The sequence below is a fragment of the Petromyzon marinus genome, unplaced genomic scaffold (assembly GCF_048934315.1).
Source record: "Petromyzon marinus isolate PM22_M1 ecotype Great Lakes invasive population unplaced genomic scaffold, UKy_Petmar_22M1.pri1.0 PM_Scaffold_120, whole genome shotgun sequence".
In the NCBI taxonomy this organism is placed as follows: Eukaryota; Metazoa; Chordata; class Hyperoartia; order Petromyzontiformes; family Petromyzontidae; genus Petromyzon; species Petromyzon marinus.
Genome location: NW_027423081.1, coordinates 105,886 through 122,765, shown reverse-complemented (window position 1 = coordinate 122,765; position 16,880 = coordinate 105,886). Strand labels below are relative to the sequence as shown.

Sequence of the window (16,880 nt, the reverse complement as noted above, 5' to 3'; positions counted from 1 at the left end):
CCACTCACTCACCCACTCACCCACTCACTCGCCAACTCACTCACCACTCACTCACTCACTCACACACTCACTCACTCACCCACTCACTCACCACTCACTCACTCACCCACTCGCCAACTCATTCACCCACTCACTCACCCACTGACTCACTCACTCACCCACTCACTCACCCACTCACTCACTCACCCACTCACTCACTCACCCACTCACTCACTCACCCACTCACTCACTCACTCACCCACTCACTCACTCACCCACACACTCACCACCTCCACACTCACCCACTCACTCACTCACCAACTCACTCACTCACTAACTCACTCACTCACTCACCAACTCACTCACTCACTCACCCACTCACCCACTCACCCACTCACTCACCCACTCACTCACTCACTCACCCACTCACCCACTCACCCACTCACTCGCCAACTCACTCACCCACTCACTCACTCACTCACACACTCACTCACTCACCCACTCACTCACCACTCACTCACTCACCCACTCGCCAACTCATTCACCCACTCACTCACCCACTGACTCACTCACTCACTCACCCACTCACTCACCCACTCACTCACTCACCCACTCGCTCACACACTCACTCACCCACTCACTCACTCACTCACCTACTCACTCACTCACTCACCCACCAACTCACCCACCCATCAACTCACTCACTCACTCACCCACTCACTCACTCACCCACTCACTCACTCACTCACCCACTCGCTCACCACTCACTCACCCACTCACTCACCCACTCACTCACCCAATCGCTCACCCACTCACTCACTCACACACTCACTCACACACTCTACCACTTGCTCACCAACTCACTCTACCACTCACTCACACACCAACTCACCCACTCAATCACTCACTCACTCACTCACCTACTAACTCACTCAGTCACCTACCAGCTCACTCTACCACTCACCAACTCACTCATTCACCCACCAGCTCATTCTACCACTCACCCACCAACTCACTTACACACCCACTCACTCACTCACCTACTCACTCACCTACTCTATCACTAACCCACCCACTCACTCACCCACTCACTCACCTACTCACTCACTCACTCACACACCAACTCACTCACTCACCCACTCACTCACCTACTCACTCACTCATTCACCCACTCATCCACTCACTCACCTACTCACTCACCTAGTCACTCACCTACTCACTCACCCACTCACTCACCTACTCACTCACTCAACCACTCTTTCACTCTAGCACTCAACAACTCACTGACTCACTCACCAGCTCACTCTACCACTCACCCACCAACTCACCCACCAACTCAGTCACTTGAAAAAACACTGACCAACTCACTCACCCACCCACTCACTCACTCACTCACACATCACACTCATCCCTCACCCACTCACTCACCTACTCACTCACCTACTCACTCACTCACCCACCAACTCCCCCACCCACCCACCAACTCACTCATTCACCCACTCACTCACCTACTCACTCACCTACTCACTCACTCACCCACTCACCAACTCACTCACCCACCCACTCACCCACCAATTCACTCTACCCCTCACCCACTCAACCAATCACCAACTCACACACTCACTCACCCACTCACTCACTCACTAACTCACTCTACCACACACCCACTCATTCTACCACTCACTCACCAACTCACTCTACCACTCACCCACTCACTCACCCACCAACTCACTCACTCACACACTCACTCACTCACCCACTCAATCACTCACTCACTCACTCACCTACTCACTCACTCACTCACCTACCAGCTCACTCTTCCACTCACCCACCAACTCACCCACCCATCAACTCACTCACTCACTCACCCACTCACTCACCCACTCACTCACTCGCTCACCCACTCGCTCACCCACTCACTCACACACTTACTCACTCAATCACCTACTCACCCACTCACTCACACAGTCACTCACTCACCTACTCACTCACTCACTCACCTACCAGCTCACTCTTCCACTCACCCACCAACTCACCCACCCATCAACTCACTCACTCACTCACCCACTCACTCACCCACTCACTCACTCGCTCACCCACTCGCTCACCCACTCACTCACCTACTCACTCACTCACTCACACACCAACTCACTCACTCACCCACTCACTCACCTACTCACTCACTCATTCACCCACTCATCCACTCACTCACCTACTCACTCACCTAGTCACTCACCTACTCACTCACCCACTCACTCACCTACTCACTCACTCAACCACTCTTTCACTCTACCACTCAACAACTCACTGACTCACTCACCAGCTCACTCTACCACTCAACCACCAACTCACCCACCCACCAACTCAGTCACTCACTGACCAACTCACTCACCCCACCCACTCACTCACTCACACACTCACTCACCCACTCACTCACCTACTCACTCACCTACTTACTCACCTACACACTCACTCACCCACCAACTCCCCCACCCACCCACCAACTCACTCATTCACCCACTCACTCACCTACTCACTCACTCACCAACTCACTCACCCACCCACTCACCCACCAATTCACTCTACCCCTCACCCACTCAACCAATCACCAACTCACACACTCACTCACCCACTCACTCACTCACTAACTCACTCTACCACTCACCCACTCATTCTACCACTCACTCACCAACTCACTCTACCACTCACCCACTCACTCACCCACCAACTCACTCACTCACTCACACACTCACTCACTCACCCACTCAATCACTCACTCACTCACTCACCTACTCCCTCACTCACTCACCTACCAGCTCACTCTTCCACTCACCCACCAACTCACCCACCCATCAACTCACTCACCCACTCACTCACTCGCTCACCCACTCGCTCACCCACTCACTCACTCACTCACCTACTCACCCACTTCTCACACACTCACTCACTCACCTACTCACTCACTCACTCACCTACCAGCTCACTCTTCCACTCACCCACCAACTCACCCACCCATCAACTCACTCACTCACTCACCCACTCACTCACCCGCTCACCCACTCGCTCACCCACTCACTCACCTACTCACTCACACACCAACTCACTCACTCACCCACTCACTCACCTACTCACTCACTCATTCACCCACTCATCCACTCACTCACCTACTCACTCACACACCAACTCACTCACTCACCCACTCACTCACCTACTCACTCACTCATTCACCCACTCATCCACTCACTCACCTACTCACTCACCTAGTCACTCACCTACTCACTCACCCACTCACTCACCTACTCACTCACTCAACCACTCTTTCACTCTACCACTCAACAACTCACTGACTCACTCACCAGCTCACTCTACCACTCACCCACCAACTCACCCACCCACCAACTCAGTCACTCACTGACCAACTCACTCACCCACCCACTCACTCACTCACACACACTCACTCACCCACTCACTCACCTACTCACTCACCTACTCACTCACTCACCCACCAACTCCCCCACCCACCCACCAACTCACTCATTCACCCACTCACTCACCTACTCACTCACTCACCAACTCACTCACCCACCCACTCACCCACCAATTCACTCTACCCCTCACCCACTCAACCAATCACCAACTCACTCACTCACCCACTCACTCACTCACTAACTCACTCTACCACTCACCCACTCATTCTACCACTCACTCACCAACTCACTCTACCACTCACCCACTCACTCACCCACCAACTCACTCACTCACTCACACACTCACTCACTCACCCACTCAATCACTCACTCACTCACTCACCTACTCCCTCACTCACTCACCTACCAGCTCACTCTTCCACTCACCCACCAACTCACCCACCCATCAACTCACTCACCCACTCACTCACCCACTCACTCACTCGCTCACCCACTCGCTCACCCACTCACTCACTCACTCACCTACTCACCCACTCACTCACACACTCACTCACTCACCTACTCACTCACTCACTCACCTACCAGCTCACTCTTCCACTCACCCACCAACTCACCCACCCATCAACTCACTCACTCACTCACCCACTCACTCACCCGCTCACCCACTCGCTCACCCACTCACTCACCTACTCACTCACACACCAACTCACTCACTCACCCACTCACTCACCTACTCACTCACTCATTCACCCACTCATCCACTCACTCACCTACTCACTCACCTAGTCACTCACCTACTCACTCACCCACTCACTCACCTACTCACTCACTCAACCACTCTTTCACTCTACCACTCAACAACTCACTGACTCACTCACCAGCTCACTCTACCACTCACCCACCAACTCACCCACCCACCAACTCAGTCACTCACTGACCAACTCACTCACCCACCCACTCACTCACTCACTCACACACACTCACTCACCCACTCACTCACCTACTCACTCACCTACTCACTCACTCACCCACCAACTCCCCCACCCACCCACCAACTCACTCATTCACCCACTCACTCACCTACTCACTCACCTACTCACTCACTCACCCACTCACCAACTCACTCACCCACCCACTCACCCACCAATTCACTCTACCCCTCACCCATTCAACCAATCACCAACTCACACACTCACTCACCCACTCACTCACTCACTAACTCACTCTACCACTCACCCACTCATTCTACCACTCACTCACCCACCAACTCACTCACTCACTCACACACTCACTCACTCACCCACTCAATCACTCACTCACTCACCTACTCACTCACTCACTCACCTACCAGCTCACTCTTCCACTCACCCACCAACTCACCCACCCATCAACTCACTCACTCACTCACCCACTCACTCACACACTCACACACTCACTCACTCACTCACCCACCCACCCCCCACCCACACCCCCCACCCCCCACCCCCCCCCACCCACCCCCCCCACTAGTGTCCCACCCTCACCTCGCTGGTGCTCTCAGCTCGTTGGGGCTGCCGCTTTTACTGAAGGAGGCCTCCACATTGTCCACGTCAGAGAAGCACAGATGGCGGGTCGTGGTGACGCCTGCAGCAACAACAACAACAATAATAATAATCACCACAACAACAATCAACAATCACCACAACAACAACAACAACAATAATCACCACAACAACAATCAACACAACAACAACAACAATAATCACCACAACAACAATCACCACAACAACAACAATAATCACCACAACAACAATCAACACAACAACAACAACAATAATCACCACAACAACAATCAACACAACAACAACAATAATCACCACAACAACAACAATCACCACAACAACAACAATCACCACAACAACAATCACCACAACAACAATCACCACAACAACAATCAACAATCACCACAACAATCAACAATCACCACAACAACAATCAACAACCACAATAACAACAACAACCACCACAATAACAACAACAACCAAAAACCACAACAACAACAATCAACAACCACCACAACAACAACCACAACAACAACAATCACCACAACAACAACAATCACCACAACAACAATCACCACAACAACAACAATCACCACAACAACAATCAACAACCACAATAACAACAACAACCAAAAACCACAACAACAACAACAACCACCACAATAACAACAACAATCAACAACCACCACAACAACAACCACAATAACAACAACCACCACAGTAACAACCACCACAACAACAACCACCTCAACAACAACCACCACAATAACAAGCACAACAACAACAATCAACAACAACCACCACAACAACAACCACCACAGTAACAACAACCACCACAGTAACAACAACAACCACAATAACAAGCACAACAACAACAATCAACCACAACAACAACCAGCACAATAACAACCACAATAACAAGCACAACAACAACAATCAACAACAACCACAACAACCACCACAGTAACAACAACCACAATAACAAGCACAACAACAATCAACCACAACAACCAGCACAATAACAACCACAATAACAAGCACAACAACCATCAACAACAACCACAACAACAACCACCACAGCATCACGCTGCGTGTATGGGCGTGTGTGTGTCACTGTGTGTGTGTCTGTCTGTGTGTGTGTGTCACTGTGTGTGTGTGTGTCACTGTGTGTGTGTGTGTGTGTCACTGTGTGTGTGTGTCACTGTGTGTGTGTATGTGTGTCTGTGTGTGTCTGTGTGTGTCTGTGTGTGTGTCTGTGTGTGTCACTGTGTGTGTGTGTCACTGTGTGTGTGTCTGTGTCTCTGTGTGTGTGTGTCTGTTTGTGTCTGTGTGTGTGTCACTGTGTGTGTGTCACTGTGTGTGTGTCTGTGTCTCTGTGTGTGTGTCTGTTTGTGTCTGTGTGTGTGTCACTGTGTGTGTGTCACTGTGTGTCACTGTGTCTGTGTGTGGGAGTGATAGTGTAGTAGTGGTTAGCGCTACGCTGCGCTATGAACCTGGCGACCCGGGTTCGATTCCCGCTCACGGCCAACACCACAGTGACGATTATCTGAACCGGTCCTGGGCCTCCCCTAGGTCGACTCGGCCTCAAATGAGTACCTGGTGCGGTGTGTAAACATCGCCACTGGGGAGACAAAGGCGGTCGGGCGTGGTGCTGGCCACCCACCCCCTCGTGTACCGTTCCTGCCTTCATAGGTGCTGCTCGCTAACAGCACTTGCCCCTACAGTCTGTTAAGGCTATACGGGGGAGCTTTGTCTTTGTGTGTGTGTCCGTGTGTCTGAGTGTGTGTCTGTGTGTGTGTGGGTCTGTGTGTGTCTGTGTGTCTCTGTGTGTGTGTCTGTGTGTGTATGTGGGGAGCGGTAGTGTAGTGGTTAGCGCTACGCTGCGCTACGAACCCAGCAGAGACTCGAGTTCCATTCCCGCTCACGGCCAACGCCGCCAGTGACAATTATCTGAACCGGTCCTGGGCATCCCCTAGGTGGACTCAGCCTCAAATGAGTACCGGGTGCGATGTGTCGTAAAGATCGCCAATTGGTGAGTAAGCGAGTGGTTGAATGAATGAATGGGTGGATGGGTGGGTGAGTGAATAAGTGGGTGAGTGGGTGAGTGAGTGGGTGAGTGGGTGAGTGAGTTACTGAGTGTGTGGGTGAGTGGGTGGGTGGATGAGTGGGTGAGTGAATAAGTGGGTGGGTGGATGAGTGGGTGGGTGATTGACAGAGTGAGTGGGTGCGTGAGTGGGTCAGTGGGTGAGTGAGTTAGTGAGTGGGTGAGTGAGTTACTGAGTGGGTGAGTGAGTGAGTGACTGAGTGTGTGGGTGCGTGAGTGGGTGAGTGAACGGGTGAGTGGGTGAGTGAGTGGGTGAGTGAGTGGGTGAGTGAGCGGGTGAGTGAGCGGGTGAGTGAGCGGGTGAGTGAGCGAGTGAGTGGGTGAGTGAGTGGGTGGGTGAGTGAGTTTGTGAGTGGGTGAGTGAGTGGGTGAGTGAGTGAGTGAGTGGGTGAGTGAGTGGGTGGGTGAGTGAGTGGGTGAGTGAGTGCGTGGGTGGGTGAGTGAGTGAGTGAGTGGGTGAGTGAGTGAGTGAATGGGTGAATGAGTGGGTGAATGAGTGGGTGATTGAGTGGGTGAGTGGGTGAGTGAGTGAGTGAATGGGTGAATGAGTGGGTGAATGAGTGGGTGAATGAGTGGGTGAGTGGGTGAGTGAGTGAGTGGGTGAGTGGGTGAGTGGGTGAGTGAGTGAGTGGGTGAGTGGGTGAGTGGGTGAGTGAGTGGGTGAGTGGGTGAGTGAATGGGTGAGTGAATGAGTGAGTGAGTGGGTGAGTGGGTGAGTGGGTGAGTGGGTGAGTGAGTGAGTGGGTGAGTGGGTGAGTGAATGGGTGAGTGAGTGGGTGAGTGAGTGAGACCCACAGAGCCCCCACAGACTTGAGGGTGGTGAGCTGCGTTACCGCGGAAACACCGCATCTGGATGATGAGGCGACACGTTTTGGGGTTGAGTATAATGCGGCACTGCTCCACCGCTTTGTCCAGCGAGCCCGTGGCCCTGAACACAGACAGCATGGCCTACACACAGACACACAGATACACACACATAGATACACTCAGACACACACACACACACACAGACACACACAGACACATACACACAGACACAACAACCGCCATTCGCCACTAAGTGGCGGTGACGTCACCACGACGCTTGTGCCAGGCCATGTGCACCTTGAGGCCACGTGAAGTGTCGAACGCCCGCTGGCAGGAGGTCACGGGGCAGACCCAGGTGCCACGGGTCGACTGACTGAGATGACTGGCTGATGCACAGAGGCCGATCTTGACACCGCTGGTACCGGTCATCGGCAAGTCCACTCAGCTCCACGTCCTCCTGTACCACATCACTCCATCTCTTCTCTAGCCCGTGCCGCGCCCGTTTAGTCCCCTCGATCCGGCCGAACAAAAGCTGTTTCGGCATGCGGTGGCTGGGCATGCGGGCTACATGACCCAGCCAACGCAGCCTTGCCTGCCGGAGGAGCTCACCGATGGGACTTTGCCCAGATCTTTCGAGGATTTGTGAGCTCCTAACACAATCCAGCCTGGTTAAACCCAGGATTGATCGTAGGCAGGCCAGCCTAAATGTTTCTAACCTGCGAAGATGTTCCATTAGGGGGGTCCACCTTTCGCAAGCGTAGAGAAGGGAGGGAATGACCGTGGCCGAGAAGACCTGAAGCTTAGTGCGGAGCGACAGACCAGGTAGCTTCCACACAGCGTTACGCAACCGATGAAAAGATATTGCAGCTCGACTGATTCGGAGTGAGACCTCTGCTGTTAAACTGGAGCCGGTCATAAGCACACTTCCCAGGTATGGGAAACTCTCCACTCTCCCCACAACTGTCCCATCACCGATTGGGAGTTGTGGGGGTGCAGTGTCCGATGGTACAAAATACCCAGGCAGGTGCTTAGTTTTGGTGGGGCTGATGGTAAGGCCCCACCTCTTAGTGGCATGCTCCAGTCTCAGCAGCAGCGTCTCCAACTCCTCCTCTGAATGAGCAGCTATTACCAAATCATCAGCATACATAACGTGGTTGAGCAATAGGGAGCCATCCCTTGACCGCACCCGGGCATCGATCAGCCTCCCATTATATCTGTACCATATGGAGATTCCCCCGGTACAGCTACTGAGGGCTTCACGAACTACGTGGTCGAAATAAATGTTAAATAATGTGGGAGCCAGAGGACATCCCTGTCGCACCCCAAGGTGTACAGGGAATGGCTCCGACTCCCGGCCATGTACAGTGAGGGAAAAAAGTATTTGATCCCCTGCTGATTTTGTACGTTTGCCCGCTGACAAAGAAATGATCAGTCTAGAATTTTAATGGTAGGTTTATTTGAACAGTGAGAGACAGAATAATAACAACAAAAATCCAGAAAAACGCATGTCAAAAATGTTATAAATCGATTTGCATTTTAATGAGGGAAATAAGTATTTGACCCCTCTGCAAAACGTGACTTAGCATTTGGTGGCAAAACCCTTGTTGGCAATCACAGAGGTCAGACGTTTCTTGTAGTTGGCCACCAGGTTTTGGACACATCTCAGGAGGGATTTTGTCCCACTCCTCTTTTGCAGATCTTCTCCAAGTCATTAAGGTTTCGAGGCTGACGTTTGGCAACTCGAACCTTCAGCTCCCTCCACAGATTTTCCTACGGGATTAAGGTCTGGAGACTGGCTAGGCCCACTCCAGGACCTTAATGTGCTTCTTCTTGAGCCACTCCTTTGTTGATTTGGCCGTGTGTTTTTTGGGTCATTGTCATGCCGGAATGCCCATCCACGACCCATTTTCAGTGCCCTGGCCGAGGGAAGGAGGTTCTCACCCCAGATTTGACGGTACATGGCCCCGTCCATCGTCCCTTTGATGCGGCAGAAAAACACCACCCCAGAGCGTAATGTTTCCGCCTCCATGTTTGCCGGTACCTTCACGCTGATCCTGCAGCGGAAGGTCTCCTCGGCAACGTCGTCGCCCTGGCAACGGTCGCCACGGAGACGACCTCCATCGCCACGGCGACGGTGCTCGTAGTGCAGGAAGCAGAGGTGGGAGAGGAGGAAACTGGCGTAGGCCGAGCGGCACGAGTTGACGGCACGCAGGGAGAGCTGGGGACACACCACACGCTCGCACACTCACTCACTCACTCGTTCACTCACTCACTCACACACACACTCATTCACTCGCTCGCTCACTCACTCACTCAGTCACTTACACACTCACACACTTACTCACTCACACGCTCGCTCACTCACTCACTCACACGCTCGCTCACTCACTCACTCAGTCAGTCACTCAGTCACTCACTCAGTCACTCACTCACTCAGTCACTCAGTCACTCACTCACACACTCACTCACTCAGTCACTTACACACTCGCTCACTCACTCAGTCACTCACTCAGTCACTCAGTCACTCATTCAGTCGCTCGCTCACTCACTCAGTCACTCACTCACTCAGTCACTCAGTCAGTCACTCAGTCACTCACTCAGTCACTCACTCACTCAGTCACTCACTCACTCACTCAGTCACTCACTCATTCACTCACTCGTTCACTCACTCACTCACTCGTTCACTCACTCACTCACACACACACTCATTCACTCGTTCACTCACTCACTCAGTCACTCATACACTCACTCACTCACTCAGTCACTTACACACTCACACACTTACTCACTCACACGCTCGCTCACTCACTCAGTCAGTCACTCAGTCACTCACTCAGTCACTCACTCACTCAGTCACTCACTCACTCACTCAGTCACTCACTCACTCACTCAGTCACTCACTCACTCACTCACTCACTCGTTCACTCACTCACTCACTCAGTCACTCACTCACTCGTTCACTCACACACTCAGTCACTCAGTCAGTCACTCAGTCACTCACTCACTTACACACTCGCTCACTCACTCAGTCACTCACTCAGTCACTCACACACTCAGTCACTCACACACTCAGTCACTCAGTCACTCACTCAGTCACTCACTCACTCAGTCACTCACTCAGTCACTCACTCAGTCACTCACTCACTCACTCAGTCACTCACTCAGTCACTCACTCAGTCACTCACTCACTCACTCAGTCACTCACTCAGTCACTCACTCACTCAGTCACTCAGTCACTCACTCACTCAGTCACTCACTCAGTCACTCACTCAGTCAGTCACTCAGTCACTCACTCACTCAGTCACTCACTCAGTCAGTCAGTCACTCACTCAGTCACTCACTCAGTCACTCACTCACTCAGTCACTCACTCAGTCACTCACACACTCAGTCACACACTTACACACTCACCCACCCACTCACCCACTCACCCACCCACTCACTCACTCACCCACTCACCAACTTACTCACCAGCTCACTCTACCACCCACCAACTCACTCTACCACTCACTCACCATATCACTCTACCACTCACTCACCCACCAACTCACCCGCTCACCCACCCACCAACTCACTCTACCACCCACCAACTCACTTTACCACCCACCCATCAACTCACTCTACAACTAACTCACCCACCCACCAACTCACTCTACCACTCACTCACCCACCCACCAACTCACTCTACCACTCACTCACTCACCCACCCACCAACTCACTCACCCACCCACCTACCAACTCACTCACACACACACTCACACACCCACTCACTCATTCACTCACACACCCACTCACTCATTCACTCACTCACCCATTCACTTATTCACTCACCTACTCACCCATTCACTCATCCACCCACTCACTCACCCAGCCACTCACTCAGCCACTCACTCACCCACTCATCCACCCACTCACCCACCCACTCACTCACTCACCTACCCACACACCCACCCACCAACTCACCCACACACTCACCCACCCACCCACTCACTCACCCACCCACCCACTCACCCACTCACTCACTCACACACTCACTCACCCACCCACCCACTCACTCACTCACCCACTCACCCATTCACTCATCCACCCACTCACTCACCCACCCACTCACTCACCCACCCACTCACTCATCCACTCACTCACTCATTCACTCACCCACTCACCCACACACTCACCCACTCACCCACCCACCAACCCACTCACTCACCCACTCACCCACCCACTCAACCACTCACTCACCCACCCATCCACCCACTCACCCACCCAGTCACACACTCAACCACCTACCCACTCACCCACACACTCACCCACCCACTCACCCACTCACCCACCCACTCACCCACCCACCCACTCAACCACTCACCCACCCACTCACCCACACACTCACCCACTCACCCACCCACCCACTCAACCACCCACTCACCCACTCACTCACTCACCCCCTCAGGTAAGGCTGCCAGGTGAATTTCTTCTCCAAATTTCGCAAGGGACTGAACGGCTCTGCCCAACACTGCAAACATCATCATCATCACATTATCATAATCAGCACATCATCGTCATCATCATCACATCATCATCACATCATCATCAGCACATCAACATCACAGCAGCATCACATCATCATCAAATAATCATCATATCATCATCACATCATCAGCACGTCATCATCATCATCACATCATCATCACTACATCATCATCATCACATCATCATCAGCAGCACATCATCATCACCTCATCATCATCAGCACATCATCATCATCATCAGCACATCATCAGCATCAGCACATCATCATATCGTCATCATCAAATCATCATCATACCATCACATCATCATTATCAGCACATCGTCATCATCATCAAATCGTCATCATCATCACATCAGAATTACATCATCAAATCATCATCAGCACATCGTCATCATCATTACATCATCATCATCAGCACAACAACAGTCATATGGGAGCCTCAGTCTGGCTCTGAGCCTCAGTGATTAACACTGAACCCTGTGGGAGCCTCAGTCTGGCTCTGTGAGTCTCAGTGATTAACACTGAACCCTGTGGGAGCCTCAGTCTGGCTCTGTGAGCCTCAGTGATTAACACTGAACCCTGTGGGAGCCTCAGTCTGGCTCAATGAGCCTCAGCGATTAACACTGAACCCTGTGGGAGCCTCAGTCTGGCTCTGTGAGCCTCAGTGATTAACACTGAACCCTGTGGGAGCCTTAGTCTGGCTCTGTGAGTCTCAGTGATTAACACTGAACCCTGTGGGAGCCTCAGTCTGGCTCTGTGAGTCTCAGTGATTAACACTGAACCCTGTGGGAGCCTCAGTCTGGCTCTGTGAGTCTCAGTGATTAACACTGAACCCTGTGGGAGCCTTAAGTCTGGCTCTGTGAGTCTCAGTGATCAACACTGAACCCTGTGGGAGCCTCAGTCTGGCTCTGTGAGTCTCAGTGATTAACACTGAACCCTGTGGGAGCCTTAGTCTGACTCTGTGAGTCACAGTGATTAACACTGAACCCTGTGGGAGCCTCAGTCTGACTATATGAGCCTCAGTGATTAACACTGAACCCTGTGGGAGCCTTAGTCTGACTATATGAGCCTCAGTGATTAACACTGAACCCTGTGGGAGCCTTAGTCTGGCTCTGTGAGTCTCAGTGATTAACACTGAACCCTGTGGGAGCCTCAGTCTGGCTCTGTGAGTCTCAGTGATTGACACTGAACCCTGTGGGAGCCTCAGTCTGGCTCTGTGAGTCTCAGTGATTAACACCGAACCCTGTGGGAGCCTCAATCTGGCTCTGTGAGCCTCAGTTATTAACACTGAACCCTGTGGGAGCCTCAGTCTGGCTCTGTGAGTCTCAGTGATTAACAATGAACCCTGTGGGAGCCTTAAGTCTGGCTCTGTGAGTCTCAGTGACTAACACTGAACCCTGTGGGAGCCTCAGTCTGACTATATGAGCCTCAGTGATTAACACTGAACCCTGTGGGAGCCTCAGTCTGGCTCTGAGTCTCAGTAATTAACACTGAACCCTGTGGGAGCCTCAGTCTGGCTCTGTGAGCCTCAGTGATTAACACTGAACCCTGTGGGAGCCTTAGTCTGGCTCTGTGAGTCTCAGTGATTAACACTGAACCCTGTGGGAGGCTCAGTCTGGCTCTGTGAGTCTCAGTGATTAACACTGAACCCTGTGGGAGCCTTAAGTCTGGCTCTGTGAGTCTCAGTGATCAACACTGAACCCTGTGGGAGCCTCAGTCTGGCTCTGTGAGTCTCAGTGATTAACACTGAACCCTGTGGGAGCCTTAGTCTGACTCTGTGAGTCACAGTGATTAACACTGAACCCTGTGGGAGCCTCAGTCTGACTATATGAGCCTCAGTGATTAACACTGAACCCTGTGGGAGCCTTAGTCTGACTATATGAGCCTCAGTGATTAACACTGAACCCTGTGGGAGCCTTAGTCTGGCTCTGTGAGTCTCAGTGATTAACACTGAACCCTGTGGGAGCCTCAGTCTGGCTCTGTGAGTCTCAGTGATTAACACTGAACCCTGTGGGAGCCTCAGTCTGGCTCTGTGAGTCTCAGTGATTAACACTGAACCCTGTGGGAGCCTTAGTCTGGCTCTGTGAGTCTCAGTGATTAACACTGAACCCTGTGGGAGCCTCAGTCTGGCTCTGTGAGTCTCAGTGATTAACACTGAACCCTGTGGGAGCCTCAGTCTGGCTCTGTGAGTCTCAGTGATTAACACTGAACCCTGTGGGAGCCTCAGTCTGGCTCTGTGAGCCTCAGTGATTAACACTGAACCCTGTGGGAGCCTTAGTCTGGCTCTGTGAGCCTCAGTGATTGACACTGAACCCTGTGGGAGTCCCAGTATGGTTCTGTGAGTCTCAGTGATTAACACTGAACCCTGTGGGAGCCTTAGTCTGGCTCTGTGAGCCTCACAGCGATTAACACTGAACCCTGTGGGAGACTTAGTCTGGCTCTGTGAGTCTCAGTGATTAACACTGAACCCTGTGGGAGCCTCAGTCTGGCTCTGTGAGTCTCAGTGATTAACACTGAACCCTGTGGGAGCCTCAGTCTGACTATATGAGCCTCAGTGATTAACACTGAACCCTGTGGGAGCCTTAGTCTGGCTCAGTGAGCCTCAATCGTAAGTTAAAAAAACCGCACGCAAACATTTCTGAGGTAAATTATCATCAAATAATGTCGAGTAAATTTTTTTTTTTTAAACCCCCATTGCCGGATGTTGATTAAAAGGAAGAAAAAAAATTAATGCATCGTTAAATAATGTTGATTTTTTAACAACAACAAATATACACGTACATTTTCTTTGGTTCTTTCGGTAAAGTCACGTAGTTATTTCAATGCTAAATTCTCCTGTTTGATTTGTACTAAGTGCCTCGGTGAATGTGTATGCTCTGACTTTAACGTGTATGCTTTAACTTAGCTATTTCAATGCTAAATTGTATGAGTAACAAGCTAATCATTCAGCTATTTCAATGCTAAATTATATGCTAATTCCTTTGTCAAGGCGCTTTGTTTCCTCTCACAGAGCTTAAAGGTCGCGATCTGAACGTGGCTCTTTCACTCCAGCGCTGTCCTACCGGACAGTCTCGTCCCTTCACCTGATGAAGGCCGCGTGTGTTGTGGCCGAAACGTCAAATCTACGTGACTTTACCGAAAGAACCAAAGAAGATGAATCATTGCAGTCACGAAAGCTTTAAATCGAAAAATACACGTACATTGTAAAAAAAAAATGTTGATGTTAAAAACAAAAATAAAATCGAATCCGACCTTTCACATTGCTCCCGGGGAGAACGCACTTCATGTCTGCTCCCGGGGAGAACGCACTTCATGTCTGAGCCGCGACATGCGAAGAATAATAAGTTATTGTTGTTGTTGTGCTGTTTATTTGTTGATGTTGTTAACTCTTATAAACGTCGACTACTGTACCCGTTTCCCGCCAAACGCCATTGGCCCATCGATTCCTCACAGAGTCCCCACGATTCACCAACCGATTCTGAATCGATTCATCAACCGATTCTGAATCGATTCATCAACCGATTTTGAATCGATTCACCGTCCGCCACCAATAACGTTGGAAGACCAATGCTCAGCAGAGTCGATTCCAACGAATCTAAGCCAACGTTGCGCCCTCATTATTTTCAAAGCGGAATCGCCGATTGCTAAACTTTTGGTCGACTGGCGACCCCGAATCGATTCTTTCGATGTTTATAATCGATGACGTCGAGAGACGTGATCAATCCACTGTTGGATGGAACCGTGAATATTGATCCATCAGTGTGAACGTTAAACTATGGAGCTTTGTCGTTTTGTTTTTACGGCAGGGCGAACCCACACGCGCTCCTGCATACCAGGCCACTACGTTGTCTCACTCACTCACCCAGACACTCACCCACTCACTCACTCACCCAGTCACTCACCTACTCACTCACCCACTCACTCACCCACCCACTCACTCACCCACTCACTCACCTACTCACTCACCCACTCACTCACCTACTCACTCACCCACCCATTCACTCACCCAGTCACTCACTCACCCACTCACTCACCCACTCACTCACTAACTCACTCACTCACCCACTCACTCACTCACCCACCCACTCACTCACCCACTCACTCACCCAGTCACTCACCCATTCACTCACTCACCCACCCACCCACTCACCCACCCACCCATTCACTCACTCACCCACTCACCCACTCACTCACCCATTCACTCACCCACTCACTCACCCATTCACTCACCCACTCACTCACCCACTCACTCACCCACTCACTCACCTACTCACTCACTCACCCAGTCACTCACCCACCCACCCATTCACTCACCCAGTCACTCACTCACCCAGTCACCCACCCATTCACTCACCCAGTCACTCACCTACTCACTCACTCACCCATTCACTCACCCAGTCACTCACTCACCCATTCACTCACTCACCCACTCACCCACTCACTCACCCATTCACTCACCCACTCACTCACCCATTCACTCACCCACTCACTCACC

The 16,880-nt window shown here is 51.6% G+C and overlaps 1 protein-coding gene across 1 annotated transcript; it reads right to left on the bottom strand.

The window, feature by feature from the left end:
- Positions 1-4,925: 4,925 nt before the first annotated feature.
- On the bottom strand, positions 4,926-15,671 carry LOC116937970 (cell cycle checkpoint control protein RAD9A-like). The gene is made up of 5 exons (XM_076063442.1): positions 15,638-15,671; positions 12,297-12,367; positions 9,901-10,077; positions 7,886-8,000; positions 4,926-5,030 (listed from the first exon to the last, which is right to left on the bottom strand). The coding sequence occupies exons 1-5, from the start codon at positions 15,669-15,671 to the stop codon at positions 4,927-4,929; spliced, it is 501 nt and encodes a 166-aa protein (XP_075919557.1). The 3' UTR covers position 4,926.
- Between the last annotated feature and the right edge of the window lie 1,209 nt (positions 15,672-16,880).